Source organism: Rhopalosiphum maidis, chromosome 1, assembly GCF_003676215.2.
Source record: "Rhopalosiphum maidis isolate BTI-1 chromosome 1, ASM367621v3, whole genome shotgun sequence".
NCBI lineage: Eukaryota > Metazoa > Arthropoda > Insecta > Hemiptera > Aphididae > Rhopalosiphum > Rhopalosiphum maidis.
Window position 1 is genome coordinate 91,090,577 of NC_040877.1, and position 17,796 is coordinate 91,108,372.

At 26.5% G+C, this 17,796-nt stretch overlaps 1 protein-coding gene across 1 annotated transcript in view; it reads right to left on the reverse strand.

Annotated features, from left to right (window-relative positions):
* Positions 1-768: 768 nt before the first annotated feature.
* The window catches only part of LOC113553664, a 140,393-nt gene continuing 123,365 nt past the window's right edge, over positions 769-17,796 (reverse strand). The window contains exons 5-6 of the mRNA XM_026957124.2: positions 5,335-5,575; positions 769-1,876 (exon numbers count right to left, since the gene is read on the reverse strand). Of these exons, the coding sequence (XP_026812925.1) occupies positions 1,803-1,876; positions 5,335-5,575 (315 nt within the window). The 3' untranslated portion in view covers positions 769-1,802. The remainder of the gene's footprint in view (positions 1,877-5,334; positions 5,576-17,796) is intronic.

Below are 17,796 nucleotides of genomic sequence, written 5' to 3' on the forward strand. Positions count from 1 at the left end.
CAAAGTTCAATTTATAATTTAATATAATTATAACTTTCGTGATTTTTGTCGAGAATGTTTATAAATTGTCTACATTTATTATACGTATAGTAGTGTATTGATTTATTCTGTTTATTTTAATCAGTGCGAGCATGATATTACATTTATATACACCTATAATAATGAAATATTATTTTCATCAATAAGCCTTGATATCCGTTGATTAAGTTTTCAAAATAAGTTATTACTTATCCAACATGCCAAAATGATAGACTGTCCATAAATCGTAGTAACATCAAGACAAAATCAAACCTATTATTTGATGAGTTGTCGAAACTTCCAATACAGTTACACAAAAACCTCTGGAAATGAAACTATAGGAACCTATTTTGATAGTAATGTTTGACAACTATATAAAGTAATTTTGTACACGGTTATATGTCGGTTTATATTAAATGCATATTTGTATTGTAAACAATAGTAATGTTTCCGATTAACTTAAGATAATAATATTTATGAATTTATGATACGTATCGACTTCAAATGGAAAATATACAAAATATTTAAAACTATTATTTAATTTACATGCGTTCAAATTTAATTATGAATACAATTTGTATATTTTCTCGAGGATACTAATTATTATACAAACTTGACATTCATTGTTGCTGGTTATAAAATAATTTTCAAATATTATTATGAGAATATTTAAATTGAATTAAATAAATCGATGTTTTATTATATAATTTAAAACGTAAGCACACGCCTTATTTTTATCGATTTATTGTAAATATTTTATATGTTATATCATTATATGATAGATTGCCAGTTATAAAATCAAAAATTTAAATTTCATTTTCATTTTTCTATGAATTCTATAACATATCAAAATGTCATTTACGATAAATTCAATTATTTTGAGAATTTTGGTTGAATAAATCTCGCATGAATTAAACAAATCAAACAATGACGTGTTTTACGACAAATAAACAAAATGCACGTGGACTAGTCTTGATTGATAAAAAGATAAGTATGCCTTATCATTTTTTTTTAATAGGTAACAACAATTAACTATGAATCAAATTACATAAATTTATATACGTAATTTATTATTAAATATAATATATAACTAGTTGTACGGAACAACGATAAATAGTATTTACACAAAAGATAAACGACAACCAAGACACTTGCCATACTTGTTGACTAGTACTCACAAACCCCAAAGCTTTTAAGATGCCGAATTCATTTATATGAAAGTATAAAGGTAAATAAGGAAAGGTATAAAGGGGTAGGAGATAATCAGCACCACCATGTTTACTCATTGCAAAACATTTAAATACAATGTGGTAAAAAAAAAAATGGAAAATATGGAATTATTTTTATAACGCTCAACTTACATCAAACACGTTTTTGTTTCTTACGCGTTGGTGGAAAAAAAAAATTAAAAAAAAACTTCAAACCAAATTATTATTATTTAAAGGTTAATAAGGTGGTGAGCCTTTTAACGGTCCCACACAAAAGCCTGAACTTTCAATAAAAAGTTTAAAAAGCTCTTTGAAAAAATAGTACGAACTCTCTAATTGATACCACGGATACCACGTTTGTATACACGATTTCACTCCGAACAAGGAATATTTTTATATTTGAAGTTCAGACCATTATTATGCGGTGGGGTCCAAGACAACTAGGCAACAACAAAGAAAAAATGCCATTTTACAAAAAAAAAGAAAAGTTTTTCATCCTAATTGCACATTATTGATTAAAAATTTAATGTGTTTTTATCTTTGGTATTTAAACAAGCTTTTACTTAAGCCTTCAACTTAATTGTATACTTTGCAGTAATATACAGCGGATATGATCAATATTATGACACATTGGTTGCTGATGGCAGCGCCTAAAAAAAAAAAAAAGAAAAATCATAAAAATTATATCGTGTTCAAGCTAAAAATATATATATATTATTCTTTCATTATATAATAGTGTGCCATAACAAGTATGTATTTCATATTATCAGATATTATAATGTTATATATAAAATATAATATGTTCCCAACTAATTAAATAAATAACCGATTTTGTGCTAAAGTTATTTAAAAGAAAATTAATTATTTATAAAAATGTGTATTAATTATTTTTTACAATATATTATTGACTATTCAAGCAATAAATTTAGTTATTTACCGATAAATACAATATAAAGATAATATGTTGTACAATTTGTGTAAAAACACGAAACGTATGATTTATTAATTATAAGGAATTATAAAATTATAAAATCAATATATTTCATTAATTTGTTTTATTTATTTATCGATAATTTACTATTCTGGAATAGTTAAGTATATATAAACTTTTAAATATTATTTATATATAATATATATATATATATATATATATTAAATGTAGAAATAAAACCAATTAAAAAAGATTTTGCTTTTGCTGTACAGAGATAAATTGATTTGGTAATTAGTTAGTATTGTGAAAATTCAATTTATATTTTAAATAATGATTATTATAGTATAACAACATGTGCCAAGTGAAGATATTTTTCATAACTGCAATATTTTATAGTTAAAAATCAATACATTCAATAATAAATCATTTATTAATAATTCCTATGAATATAGATAAAATAATATTTTCTGTCACTCGAGATTATGATTAGTGCATATTGACTTTAATTTAATTTTATACTCTACAAAATCAATAACTTATGGTTCATAGAAAAATTGAATTTTTATATAAGTTTAATGATTATATAAACTTTTGGATTAGAACAAATTACCAAGTTTCCTAGACCATAGTAAATCGAGTAAACAGAGACAGTAACTAATGATATTGGTCGCGATACATATAGCTACCCGTATTTCTCTAAAGCACTTATTTTAATTGCCATATATATTATATATATTTATATACTCACATATTTATAGTGAAAACTACAAGAAACAATCACAACTATAAACTGTATTTAAATCAAATACATCAAAGAGAAATCATTTAACGCTTTTCTACAGAGCAATGGTTGTGTGAGTTTATAATTTAAAAAATGGATTGATATGTACAACAAACTGACAGTTTATTTTTTTTTTTATGAACATTTAATTTAAAATATATGATAAATAAAAAAATTATGTAATATACACCATGAACAAAAGTACCTCTGATATTTTTTATTAACAGAGTACAAAAATATTTACGAAAATATATTATTAATTAAAAAATTATAGCATAATCGGCATTAAAAAATGACTATCTCTTTAATGTTGGAAATTGGAACGAATTCGTGTAATTTTGAAACTGTAGATACAATTATAAACGTACCATAAATCATTTTTACGAATCACAACCCGATCTCGTCGATGAAATAATGTATTACGGATAAATGCGTGCAAATTGTCTGATTGTATTTATCAATTACTCGTAGTATTATGTCGGTATTTTATTATTAGGTATTCTGAAAACTACGGTTACTTTATGTCAATAAATGAAATATTATTATAATAATGAAATTATTAACGACGTATTATACTGTAATTAATAATTATTATTATTAAAAAATAATAATAACATGAACATATCTGATCGTTACTATTTCTAAAAAAATAAATCTTCGAAATTATTTATCAATTATAATGTAACAAATTCTAAATTCTAAATTCTAAATAGGTAATTATAGTTTACATTGTATAAAAATATTCATTAAAATCCAACTCAAGAATATGTTTTTATTTTACTGCAAACACTGGCATAGACAATTAAATCATCTTAACTGAAGGACATTAAATCGTGATACACATAACAAAAAACATGAATTCAAAATTAAGTAAAAAGCAATACAAGATAGTAGTCTAGACTAAAATAATATCTGATACAACTGAATAACACAGTTATTTTTGTAGTAAAAGAAAATTCCTCAATATAAACCTCTACAGAAATCCTGACGATTAAACATATTATACTGATAGATTGCTGTAAATCTACTGACGATTTAAAAAAAAAAAATTAAAAAAAATGGAAAGCACCAAACACATTGGATACAGTGCTGGGTCTAAATGTTGAACACAACATAAAATCATATTATTATAAACTCGTAAAAAAAAAATTGTTTGAACTATTTAATGAAATAAAACTATGGAAAAATGGTGTGTAACAATTGGGAAAAAATGAATGAACTATGAAGATGTTGAAATTATGATTGTATAAAAATAAAATATTTATATAAATACCTTCACTATTTGTTATTATTATACAAAATATTCCTTGAAAAAATTTTCCATAATATATCAACAATTTTATTTAGATAAAGTAATAATTAAATTAGTATATACATACTATATAGGTATATTTTCAAATTGCACTGAATACATTTAAATAACAAGTGCTAGTAATTTGGTATTATAATTCAAATAACAATCAATAATTAATAAATGTACACATTTTAGTCATGCCATTGTGTATATTAGTATAAATGCATATATTAAATTATTATTTAATTAAATGTACTTAAATTCGCTGTATTTTTATAGAATGTAATTACTAATTTCTATACTCGTTGAAATAATCAAATAGATTTTATTTAATAAATATGTATACGTACATTTATATTTTATATTATTATGATGAACATACTGACAATGAAATAATTTCAAGCTTGAATAAAAGCATATAGTATAATAGTGTTTTTTAGTTATTATATATAATAATGGTTATTACAAGAATTGAGTAGGTATATTGAAATATTCACTATTAAAAATATTATATTGCGTGAAAACATCAGATTCTTATTTTTGGTTTTATTTAAAAGTGATCGGTTTATAACATAAAATTTCTAGAAGTATAAAATAAAGTTGTTTTCATAAAATGCGAAAGTTAATCATAAATAAGTTTTTTTTTAAATAATTTAACCTAATTATATTATAGATTTTTAGTATGACGTGTTTATATTTTAAACTGTGTTAATTTTAATAAAGAATAAAGAAATTCAATGAAAATAATATTATAATCTTTATTTGTTAAATTTTTGTGTGATTATAATATCATAAGTTTAATAAAATTTGAGGGGTGTTTATAAAATTTATTATTTGTAAAAAATGCTGAAACCTTACACACATAACGGCACATATGGCACCGTGTACAATTTTTCTCATTTACACAAATGTTTTTTTAACAATTTTTTTTTCATAATTATTTCGTTATATTATTAAAGCACATACATCGAAAAAAGATATGTGCATCAAGAGGTTAATCAATGTCTATGATTTTATGTTCCACAATTGATTGTATTAATTAAATTTTAAAATTGCCTTAAGAAATATAAAAATAAAATAAATAATAATAATATTTATTTACCAGCGTTAAGAATGTGTCTCTCCTGCGATAGTGTCTGATCGGGTACGAGTCGCAGCCGCACACTCGTCTCGTCTGTCTTGGTCTCTGCTCCAGCCACCTTTGCAGTGCATTTGACGTACATCTGTTTTTTGTGCATATCCACCCATTCCTTTTTAAGAGGGAACCGCAGGCCCAACGTGGAATTGTAAAACGGCCCTTCAGACACCTCGGGAGTGTAACGCTCGAGCAGATAACCATCCACCTGAAATCAAAATGGCATAATACTTAGTTTTTACAATAATTCGTAATGGAATAACAATTTAATAATATTATGAGGAAGTTGGACACTTACAAATTAACACACATCACTGAAAAAGAAAAGATATTATACAAATAAAGATTTCTATTGGTGAACTCATAAAGCTAATCATTTGCTTAATGTTTGAATCAAATTTATAACTAGCTAACAATGAGAAAAACGTAGGTACCCCCAAATACATTTATTTGGGACGAATCTATAATATTTTCTCTTAGTATTATACGATGAAACAAAAAATCAATTATATATTGAAAAAATATTTTTTCTTTTTATTCAATTTACCCGATGTCACTATAACCTCAGCTTATACAATTAATATAACATTTATTAATAAATATTTTAATCCTATTTGGTATACACGAAATCACACAAGTACAGAAATAAATTATAATTTATAAACACCACGAGTTAATGTTTATAATATGTAGCTATAATACATATATTATATTTACAATTTGACGTTTATTATGGCGCATTATACTATAAAAAAATTATGATTATTTTGGAACAAGTTTTCGTAATTTTTAAAACTTGTTCATTAATGCACACGTGCATATAATATGATATAATATCAACCTAATATAATATGTATTACTCGAACGAACATAAACATTGTAAATGTACGGCCGACGTTCAATTAAAAACGTATTAACGACGCGGGCACCCTTGCAATGGCTTAGTTTTGTTACATGTTTACTGCATTACACCAAATTACAGTTCAGTGGATCGCGGAACATCGGTCTACATGTCGGATTTTGGCATACGATATAATGTTTAAGCGCGCGGACATGACATCAAAGGTCAGCGCGGCAATAACATATAACGATACCCACCGCCGTTGTTAATATGTACAATAATAACGTTAGGTAAACGTATAATATATATTTTGGATTTTAGGCGATTTACACAAAACAGTGCGTTTTGATTGCAAACATTATGATGTGACACTGTGGCCGATAGAATAATTCGAAATCTGCACGAATAGGAATAGCGTTATCTAATAATATGTCAATAATTCGTAGAAAATATATCCAATAGTGCTATAAATGCCATAAAATATTTTACGGATCAAAATATAATAGATAATATATTGTTAACAACCGTAATACATACTGCAATAATTGACAACCTGCCTAATTTTCATCCAAACACATTCTCTGATATTATGTTTCAAACACTGGCTAAAAAACAATACAGCTATTTTGTAGTATAATATTATACGAGTAATACCTACACGTGCGTAATGAAAAAATAAACTGTATTTTTCAATAATAGAGCATTGTATTTCTGCAACCATAGGGTTATATAAATATTAATTGCCAGTCAACAATAATAATTTAGTCTCTGTACTATATTCCACGAATGGCATCTAAACTTCCATTGTCAACTGACATAATTGTGTATGAATCAATTTTAGACTGCTTCAAACAGATTACATCGTAGTATATTTTATGAGCAACGATTGCAGTAATAGCAGCCGTACTATACTGTTATGAGTACGAAAATAAAATCACAATAAAAACCTACTTGGATAAAAAATGTTTTTACAGTTTTCAGAGTAGTTAGGAATTTAAAAAAGTTCCTATACATTTATTTGATCAAAATGTAAAAAAATTGTTGTAAAAAATATTTTTTATTAGATATTATATCAAAATCTTGTTTACGTATCATGTTAAAATTGTTTATTTGTTTTATTATGCTTACCAACACACATTGCACAAGTTTGAAATTCATGCTTCAAATTAATTATCTAAAATACCCATTCAGATGGAGTTCTATCGTGTTTAATTATAAAAGCGATTGTGCCTGAAAGTATATTGTACATTTGAACAAAGAGTGTTTCTTTTTTAGATAATCTTGAAACGATATAATATACCAAAATAAAAAAAATATATAAACACTATAGTATTTGTTTTTTGTAAAAATACCTTCGTTTCTTATTGATTAAAAAAAACTTATTTTCGTCAAAAAGATAGGGTTCCTATTAAAATATTACAAATTGAAATTATCATTAACGTTTTTGAGATATCTAAAAAAATTGTCTTATAAAAATCAACAAAATATAATTTATTTAAAACTGTGATCAATAGTTATCAAATATTTTCATAATTTTTAAAAACATGTGACTAGTTTTCAATAAAAAAAATACATATTAATAATAATAAAAACAAATAAATTATGTAACCTATAGTAAATTGAATTTTAAAAATACAACACCGACTGAATTAATTAAATTCTTACCTAAAAATAATGTCTGTAGCTATATTTTATCAGTTTTAATATTGTTAGGAGACAGAAATAAGAAGAGATTTTTCATTAATCAATAAAGGGCGTTAAAAAAATATATATTAAATATGGTTTCTTTACAAAATAATAATTAAACACATGTAATTAAAATATTTTATAGTAAACATATTCGATGTTACAACAGGTATATTATATAATGTATAAAAATATATTATATATTTGTAAAGGCATAAAATATTGCGATTAGGAAAAATAAGTATGTAGTTTTAAATGTAAATTGGACAAGATATTTTTAGTTACAATTATATAATTTAAAATTTAGGACGTTTATTTTTAAATAAAATATTTAATTTAGGTTAGGTTATCTAGTATAATTTTACTTAACATGATTGAATTTATTATAAATTTCGAAAACAATTTAATGGCAACATTTTCAAAGATAATTATTAAATCAATTCAATTTTTAATATACATATATTTCGATAATATTATAAGCTTACATTAAAAGCTACTTAAGTTTTTTTGAATAAATCGAAATATTAGATGCTCAAAATTGTTTCATTTGAAATAAAATTCGAAATATAGAGCACATTAACAAAATTTCATCAGTTTCTCAGAGTATGAGTTAAGTTTAGTAAAAGTTTCCAAATAAAACTTACCAAAAATATTTCTTTCCTCCAAAAACACTTAATGTTTTTTTTTTTTTTTTTTTGTTTAAGAGAAATCAAATTGTTGGACACCTGTTTATGGTCCCGTGGGAGTGGTTAAATGAACACATTTCGAGCGTCAAATTACATAGGTAGTAAATGACTAAAGAAAAAGTTTCGTATCGTGGTGAAGAGGAAGCCGTTGAAAGTTGTGGTTATTTGTCAAATTGTGCAGAAGGTCGAATAAAAATAAAGAAATACAATAACAAAACAAGCAAATGCGAACAATAATTATCTCTACTGCCCGATAAACTACTACATAGATGCGTTATTATGTCGAAACCGTATTAAATGATTTTTTTCAAATATTTTGATGTATTTTTAATGTCAATTGAAATTTGAGTTATTTAACTTTATATACTAAAAGTATTTTGTCAATGGTAGTAAATTTAGATAGTATGGAGACTTTAGACATTGTTAAATAACTATTGATATTAATATATTAAAATCATGTAATTTGTAAAAAAAATGCGCGAGTATAACTAATGCGGGAAATATTTGTTATAAATATAACAAATATTGAAAACAAAATGTTTGATACAAAACTTAAGAACTATTATCCTTAGTTTTGAAACGACGTGTTCAATTCGTATGCATCATATAATATAAATTTAATTATTATAACACGAACACAAATTTTAATGATAATCACGCTGTCCATTATTTTTATAGGAACATTTAAATATACCTATATAAAATAGGGAGGGATAAATATGTACCGGATGATATGACCCAAGTATGTGGTCAGAGTGGGTGATTATCCCTTTTATCATTGACCATGCAAGTCCAGTGCTAATGATTACAATGTGTGATAAATACGTAGTATATGCGTTTGTACAATGTGAACGAAGATAACTCATTTTCGTGACTGCCCAAGCAAATTCATACATCAAGATACCCAACGATGGCTCAGGAAAGTATCTTAAAAGATTTTGTCAGATGTGAAATAAGTAGTAGCCCTAATAACGGATGTGTTGGTTTTAGACTGAAAGACGATTATTCGTCATCAGTATTGCTAAAGTTTTTTGGTGTCAGACTGTTTGTCCATGAATTGGCTTTCTATTGGTCCCTTCGATTTGTTCCGCGAGGTTTGTCAGGTCTGACAGTCGTCGGTTACGATTGGCGTCTTTTTTCCAATAATTTGGACGTAGTTGTGTTACTAGTTGTTCTGCTCAAATCTCTGATTAACTGGATAGAGTCACTGGTCGTCGTAAATGTTCATCACGGGACTGCAGTAATCAGCAGTCGCACAATACTACGTTGGTCGTGTCCGGTGGTTGCACGCTCGTCGTCGTTTTACTGTGGTATGCCTGCTACAGCTTTCATAAAGGTTGAATGAATCGTTATTTACTAATACTATTCTTTTTATTTTGTGTGTTTCGATAGCCTTAAAAATCAGATTGTATTACAAGCTTGTTTGACGGTGGCTTAATATTATATGTCTATGGAATCGTGTCAAGAGTTTGTTATGATTAAATCTAAATGGTCAAGTACTCATGTTACAGTTGTCGTGCTTAAGATTAATCGAAGGTCTGGCACCGTTGGGTTTTTTTAATATTTTTTTTAACTTTGACTATGTACTTGATATCGAGTATCGATTATTAGACCACGTATTGTAATATGCATTAGCGGTGATATCTTGGTATAATTTTCCATTAGAGTATAAACATTTTATTAATTTAAAACATTTTCGTTCAAATTTTGATCTAGATATCAAATATTTTCTAAAAATGTATCTACTTAAAAGTATAAATTTCGTAGGTTTGTTTTCAATTGAAAAAAATAAATTTGTGTCACCACAAGACACACTCTTATTAGATCGTTTAAAGAAATATTTGAAAGTATAGTCTTTAACTAGAGTTAAAAAATATAGGAATACAAATTTATATTCATATTCATTATTTAAAGAAAATAATATTGTTATTGGTGAATCACTCCTCTGTGTATATATAAATATAAAAATAAGTTACAATCATACGAAAAGAAACGCAGATAAATATTGTTATATAATATATTTATATATATAATGTTTTTATATTCGGTCGTAAAAATGTCCAGCAATCCGATGCTATTGAGAATGATATGACTACGAGCGGCACTCAATTTATGGGTAAATGAAAAAAAAAAATAGTTACTTCAATCGAACGGTGAGTTGCGTGAGAGGGTAATGAAAGTTTTTTTGGTTAACAATAAATTACGAATTGAAGGTATATTATTCTTATCCTATATTATTTTATTGCAAACATTCGTGGAAAAAAAAAGTTTATCAAAAAACTTCTATATTGAACCTGTCAAATGGGAGATTACTAAATATGGTTTTAGATGGTCGAATTTACGTCATATAATAATTCTTCATGAACAACATTTTACTGAAACGAAATCATTAAGTTTATAATAAACATGACGGTATATGCTTCCAATAATATTATTGTTTTCATTTGGAATATAGTTTTACCAATTAATAATAATTATTATAAAGAAAAAAACAACTTTTGTCAATCTTTTTACATACAATGTAACTTACATAAAAAATGCTTAATTGCTTATTTTATTTTTAAATAACTGCCGTATGTATGAATGACATTTTTATCAATTCGAAATAAAGAATACATTTATTTCCTACCTATTAATTTTTCGGTAAAGCAATTAATAAGGTCTGTATCTATTATAATACAATCTTAATGAACAATATAGTATTACGATCATGATATCGAAAAACAACGGAAATAAATGGTTTCTTATAATACAGGTAGTTTACACACATATTTATTGAAATAAAAATGTTGTTGATTGCGGTGAGACAATAAATTTTTTATTATTAAAATATGTTCCCTTTCATTAGCAGTTAATACTTTTTTGTGCTTTAAATAAATTACAATGTGAAATTGTTTTAAACCAGAAGTTAAATTCTACCAAAATAAAATTTACTGCTATAGTAATAACGACAATACACTTTTAATCGAATTTATATATCTAGGTATGTTCATATATATTTATTTTTTAAGTGAAAAAAATAACAATTACATATTTTATATATCTATAATAATAATGGATTTCAAATTAACAAGTGTATTGAAACAATATTAAATTTTAAACACCTAATTTTATGTCATCTGTGCCCCACTGAAATTTGTTAGAATGTATAGCATGACTAAAAGACAATGTAAAACTATAAATACATAATATAAACAGGCCGTGTTTGCACTACACGCTTTTCTCGTATATTTTTCCTCTAAAAATTGTTAGTTTCTCAATTCTTTGTTTGATTTATTTTGAGGTTTATGTGACCATGGCCTAGTCATAAATTACCAACTAACACACAGTTTTTATATTTACGTAGAATTATCTATATATATATATATATTTAATAAAGAACTCCATATCGTGGTCATTATTACAATGTGTTAGTCCATATTAATATATGGTTGACCGTTTTAATTTTTGTAAATTATTGTTAAAAACAAAAAAAGAAGAAACAGTCGGAAGTATTCGCAACGGACGTCTATGTTTCGTTGAAAAAACATTATAATCGCGTTCCGGGACTACTTTATTTTCAGTTCAAAGCCAACCACGCAGAAACACGTCCAATAGTGTTAATTTATACGATCCTTATTTTTTCATGCATTTCATTACATCAGTCCATCAACGATTTTTAGTAAATGTATGTATTGGTTATTTTCGAAACGTAGGACTAAAGAAAAAAAACACTCTTCCCCACACCCATTCACTCAGCCACGCTTAATACACACACACGTCACACACACATACTGCAGGCCTTTTAAATTTAATGGAAACGCCACCATGTCTTTTAAGTACGTATATTCACCTCTATTCACTACAGTTCAGGTTCTACATGCCACACTGAGCTTACACACTGGTCATTCGATTTTATTGAGTTGCTGATGGGGTTTTATCTCTTCAGTCTCTCACACTCACTCGCTCCATCTCTCTCTCTCACACACACACACACACACGTACGTATTATATACTTTGCACGCTGTATTTTATCTTCCCTGTTATTATTATTTTTATCATTATTATTATATTATTACCATAGTATTTGACTTTTAGAGCCGTGGTTTCACTTTTAGTAATCGAAACAAACAGATGTATAAAAATGTTTTCGTTCACAATGATAAATTATTTTTGATGATTTTTAACACTACTATTGCATTGGACAACGATGATTGTCTTGCTGTGTAGCTTTTATGAACATTTTTGGTTCCGATATCACAGTTATTTCATTTTTTATTTCCCTCGGGAACGTGATTATTTCTGTCATTAGATTCTATTATTATGCAGAAATAATATATTGACTGCTAAAATGACGTTCGGTAGTGATGTGTTCTTACGGTAGTAAACTCCCTGTTCAGTTTATAATATTACACACATTCAGCAGCCTTATAATGGACATGACCGACCACAAAGTTTCCTCGTCTCTACTAAAACTTCCGGGACAGTAATTACATTAAGGACGTTCACCGTCTTAATTGTCGGCGGCACAAGGTAATGTAATAAATTATAGTACGTGGATATTATCAAAGTGGGAGAACCGAATTTGAAATTTCACGGCTGATGTAATTTATCTGACTATTCGACGATATTATTTTAGAGAAATATGGTGAGGCAATAGTGTTTGAAATTATTTTTACAACCTATACAAATTGCGGGATGGCGAATGACCTAGATGGAAACGAGAAAAACACTGGTTTATAGTATTGACGACAATAACGATAATCTAATAGCGACATAAATTTCCAAAAATGGTGAAAATACAATATTGTATAGTATGTTGTTTAATATAAACCATGTCATCAATTGAAATCATATTAAAGTGTTATTTATTTATTTTCATATACATATTGCGTTATGTAATTCAAATTCGCTTTGTATTTTCGTGCATTTGAACGCTATTTTTATTGGAAAACTTTTTGAAACATTTATTATTATTTAAGTAAATGTATTTCTCAAAAAAACATAAATATATTTTACAACAAGATTTAGTAATCTCATAAAAATAAAACTAATTCTTTAACGGGGCAATAACATCGTTGTAAACGTATATTATTATTTAAAAAAGAAAAAATGTGTATATAAACATTAAAATATAAAGCAGGTACAAACTCATAGTGGTAATTCTGGACTGAAGTTTTATCCACTAATCATGAAGTAGAAGCCATACGTAATGAAAATTCTTTTATTGAAGTAAAAATTAAATTAAAAATTGGAGATGGCCCGATATCAATGTGAAATAAGTGTTTTGGAAATCACGATAAAAGGACATTTTTCATAGTTTAATCAACCACGCCCTGTAATAATTGATAACGTTAGTCTTATAACAAAGAAAAACGATCGGTCAAACGTCACGCGACTAAAGTCGTGAATTATATTATCATTGGTACTTTAATAATGTAAATACTTAAGTACTAACTTAAATTAAAGTAGATCGAAAAATTATAATTAATAACTCTATATACAACCATCCGTTTTAGTCACTATCCTGGCGTATTTATAGAGATATACATACATACATACATACATACATACACACATATATATAATACCTATATAAATTAAAACACTTATTATTTTAAAAACTATTCGTTTTAATAAATACATTTTTTTAATATAATTGACACAAAATCACTGCACAACAAGACTTTTTTATTATTCATTATATTTTGCTTTTTTGCATTGAAGCGTTTATTTTAAGTTCAAAATTCCAAAGTAAAATATATTTTTGAGAACTTTAAGTAAAATTTGTTAAGATTAATTTAATTTTGAAAAAGTAGTTGATTATTAATTTTTACTTAAAGTGTATATAAACGAAGTATTTTGACACAAAGGTATCCCGTAAAATATTGGTACAATCGTCGAAATTTTAATTACTCATAAGCTATAAGTAATTAACTACTAATTTAAAATTATACTTTTATATATTGATATTCCTAGAAAAAATATTTTATAATACAATATGAAATTAAAAACATTGAAAAGTAAAAACTTATAAAATATAAGATATTCAAAAATATTATTTTTAATGGTTTCAAATTATGTAAAAATATATTTTCAAAAGCATTAAAACTTTTCAATATTATCATTGTTTAACTTTTAATGAAACAGTCTGTGTATTGTTCCTTTTTCGACCTAGTACTCGGTATTATTACTGGTCTGTCGAGCCATGCAGACTACACGGTCAGTGCACTGTCGACGGATGCCGTCCTAAAGCCCGGAAGTGGCACGGTTCTAGTATATACATTTCCGTTTGCACAACCGGAAGTGTAGAAGTGTGTATCTTATTCCTAGAGTCGCCTTTAGTCACCACGCCACGGCCGTGGATGTAATCATACAGAGCGAAACTGTTAAGTTCTAAACTCTGAAGTTTTTGACACAAACATCTGTTCCACAGTTATTCGCAAACACGCATTTACTCACATCTGAGTAGTTCCTGATCGCTGACATCGCGTTTAATAGTGTTGGTCGGTGGAAAAATAACGGAAAAAGCGAGTTTATACGTTTTGCTGAGCTTTTACCAATGCAGTCGGATTCGAACAAAAGGTCCCCCTGCCGCCGTATTTCTCGGGGCTAATGGATCAGGCGGCACCGATTACGATAGTGTGTGCATGTGCATGTACATAGTATATATAATAATATTGTGTATAACGTTGGGCAGCTGCAGAGCGGTTCTTTACTCCGTCGCGCGGGATCAACATCCCATCCTCACCCATCAATAACTCCTCGACGACCGCCTTCAACACTCCCGCTGTTTGCAGCATTTCAGACACGTTTGGTCACGATAGGTTTTGAGAAATTGTGAAAATTTCTTTTCGATTGCTTTCTTTTGTCACCGCTCCTTCGTCCTCCTCCCTTTTTCCCGTCTCCTTGATCCCATACAACGCCTCTCGCGACGCCGCACGGTGAAATTCTCTTCTTTATATATTCTACCTACGACGGTTTGCACAACCCGAGATATCTCTTTCAAACTGTTACCCCGACAATCGACTGCAATCATCTTATTCGAAATAAGTTATTGCCCATCGTTTCACACTACAGGAGGTATGCCAAGGTGCGCGTGCAGTGTACACTACATTTTTTTATTACTTTCATGTAGGCGTCTCACAAACTACCTACGTACACTCTTGAGTAATATATTGATATTATTATCTACGAATCGTACACTTTCTGTTAATTTTACGTTATTATTTTTTTGCAAAAAAATTACAAATATTTTCAGTATACTTTTAAGCTCTTATGATATGTCGGTGCTTAATATTATTATCGATCAAATCAAATAACAGTTCTTTTCTTCTGCTTGTCTCAATATTATTAAATTAAGAAAATAGCAAGGTATTTTTTAAATTTCATATCATAACTACCGTGTGAATTATATATTTTATATTATGTACATAAAATAAAAAAAAATTCAAATTAATATTGATGTACCTATCAATTTGTAATCAAAAGAAGGTAGGTTACCTGTATATATTACTATAATCATACTCACAGAATGTTAAATGAGAAATTCAGATTAGTCAGATAGTTTTAATACTTTATATAGTAATCTATTATTCTGATTGAATCAAGTCTGATTTAATATTCTTTGAAGATTTCTGGAATACCATAATAAGTTCTAAAAACACGAATGCTTACACTACGAAAAAAAGTATCTAAGTATTTTATGTATAAATAATTTATCCTAAATATCTTTGAATGTAATCTTAAGTAAATATTAATTATTTTATTTAAAGTAATATACATAATATGATAGATAACATTAAATAAAAACATTTATTTTTTTTTTACCAAATCCTAAACAATAATTTACAACAAAAAATTTAATAACTCAATACAAATATACAGGTTTAAAACTTTGTATAAACTTCACATACATTTTATCATTGGCATAAACAAAAATTACTAACTTCTGTCATACACTAAAAAATCAAATACTTATATAATGTGATTACGGTTCTTAATTGCATGTATTAAGATTAATATTAAATAGTTTAAAATAATAGACAGAAAATAAAGTAACCTTAAAGTGTTTGCTTATTCCTTCGAAAATCAAGAAAGTTAAATACTTGTTTTTAATCATTTGCAAAATAATTTATAATGAACAAGAAATCCACAATTATCAAATAAGGGCTATTGACATGTTATAACCATCGTTACGTAATTTTTATTACTCTTCTAATGGTTTCTAAGTGTTATTTGTTGATTTTTAAGCTGTGGCATATCATTCAATATATATATATATATAACATAATACTATAGAGATTTACAAATATTACTGTATAAGTGGTATATTCATAATAGTTTAAATATTTATATAATTAAAAAGTCCAATTATTTCCATGAAAGTAAACTTCATTTCATTAAACCTTTATAATGCATTAATGGTGAATAACTGCGTTCTTTTGTTTATACTCAACTTTTCAGATTTTAATAAGAGTGCAGTCAAATGCACCAATGCATTTTGTTAGTACAGTTATACTAAAACTCTGTGTTGAATTTTTCTTTTTATTAAAAGTTGCTAGAAACAAAATATTTCTTGGGTTAAACCTCGATAAAACTTTAAATATTTTATGTTAAACTATAAATATAATATAGATATGGCAATATTTTAATAAAATAACTGTTTTTATTTATGTATTAATAATATAGTATAATATTATTATTTATGTTATAATCAATTCTAAGATATAATTTCACATTATATATATTATATATTGTATTGATATGATGTTGGTTGAATGCATCCAATTAACTGATAAAAATGTATTCAAAGAAATAATAAGAAAATCTGTAACAGAATTGTTATTTGTTGTATTTGTTAAACATCCATAAATAACTGTGGTACTATATACATTCCGTTTAGTTTATTAGTCTGTTATTTTGTGTCCATAAATCTAAGTTGAGTAGGTATATTACTATTCGTTATCGGAAAATAAATGATAAAAGCGATGGATCGTGTCACCACCACGACCATTTTGATAAGGTTACACATGTCACGGAAATCACGTAGTTTATCATAAACATACACCAGGTCATTTTCCGTTACATTTATAGTGAAATACACGAATGGTGTATGCGTATTATCGATTCTCTCTTAAAGTATGATATATATATATTCTATAAAGCTATTTATATAAGAATAATTGGTTAAGAAACATGAAAAAATAAATAAATAAAAGAAAATACTTAACTTGC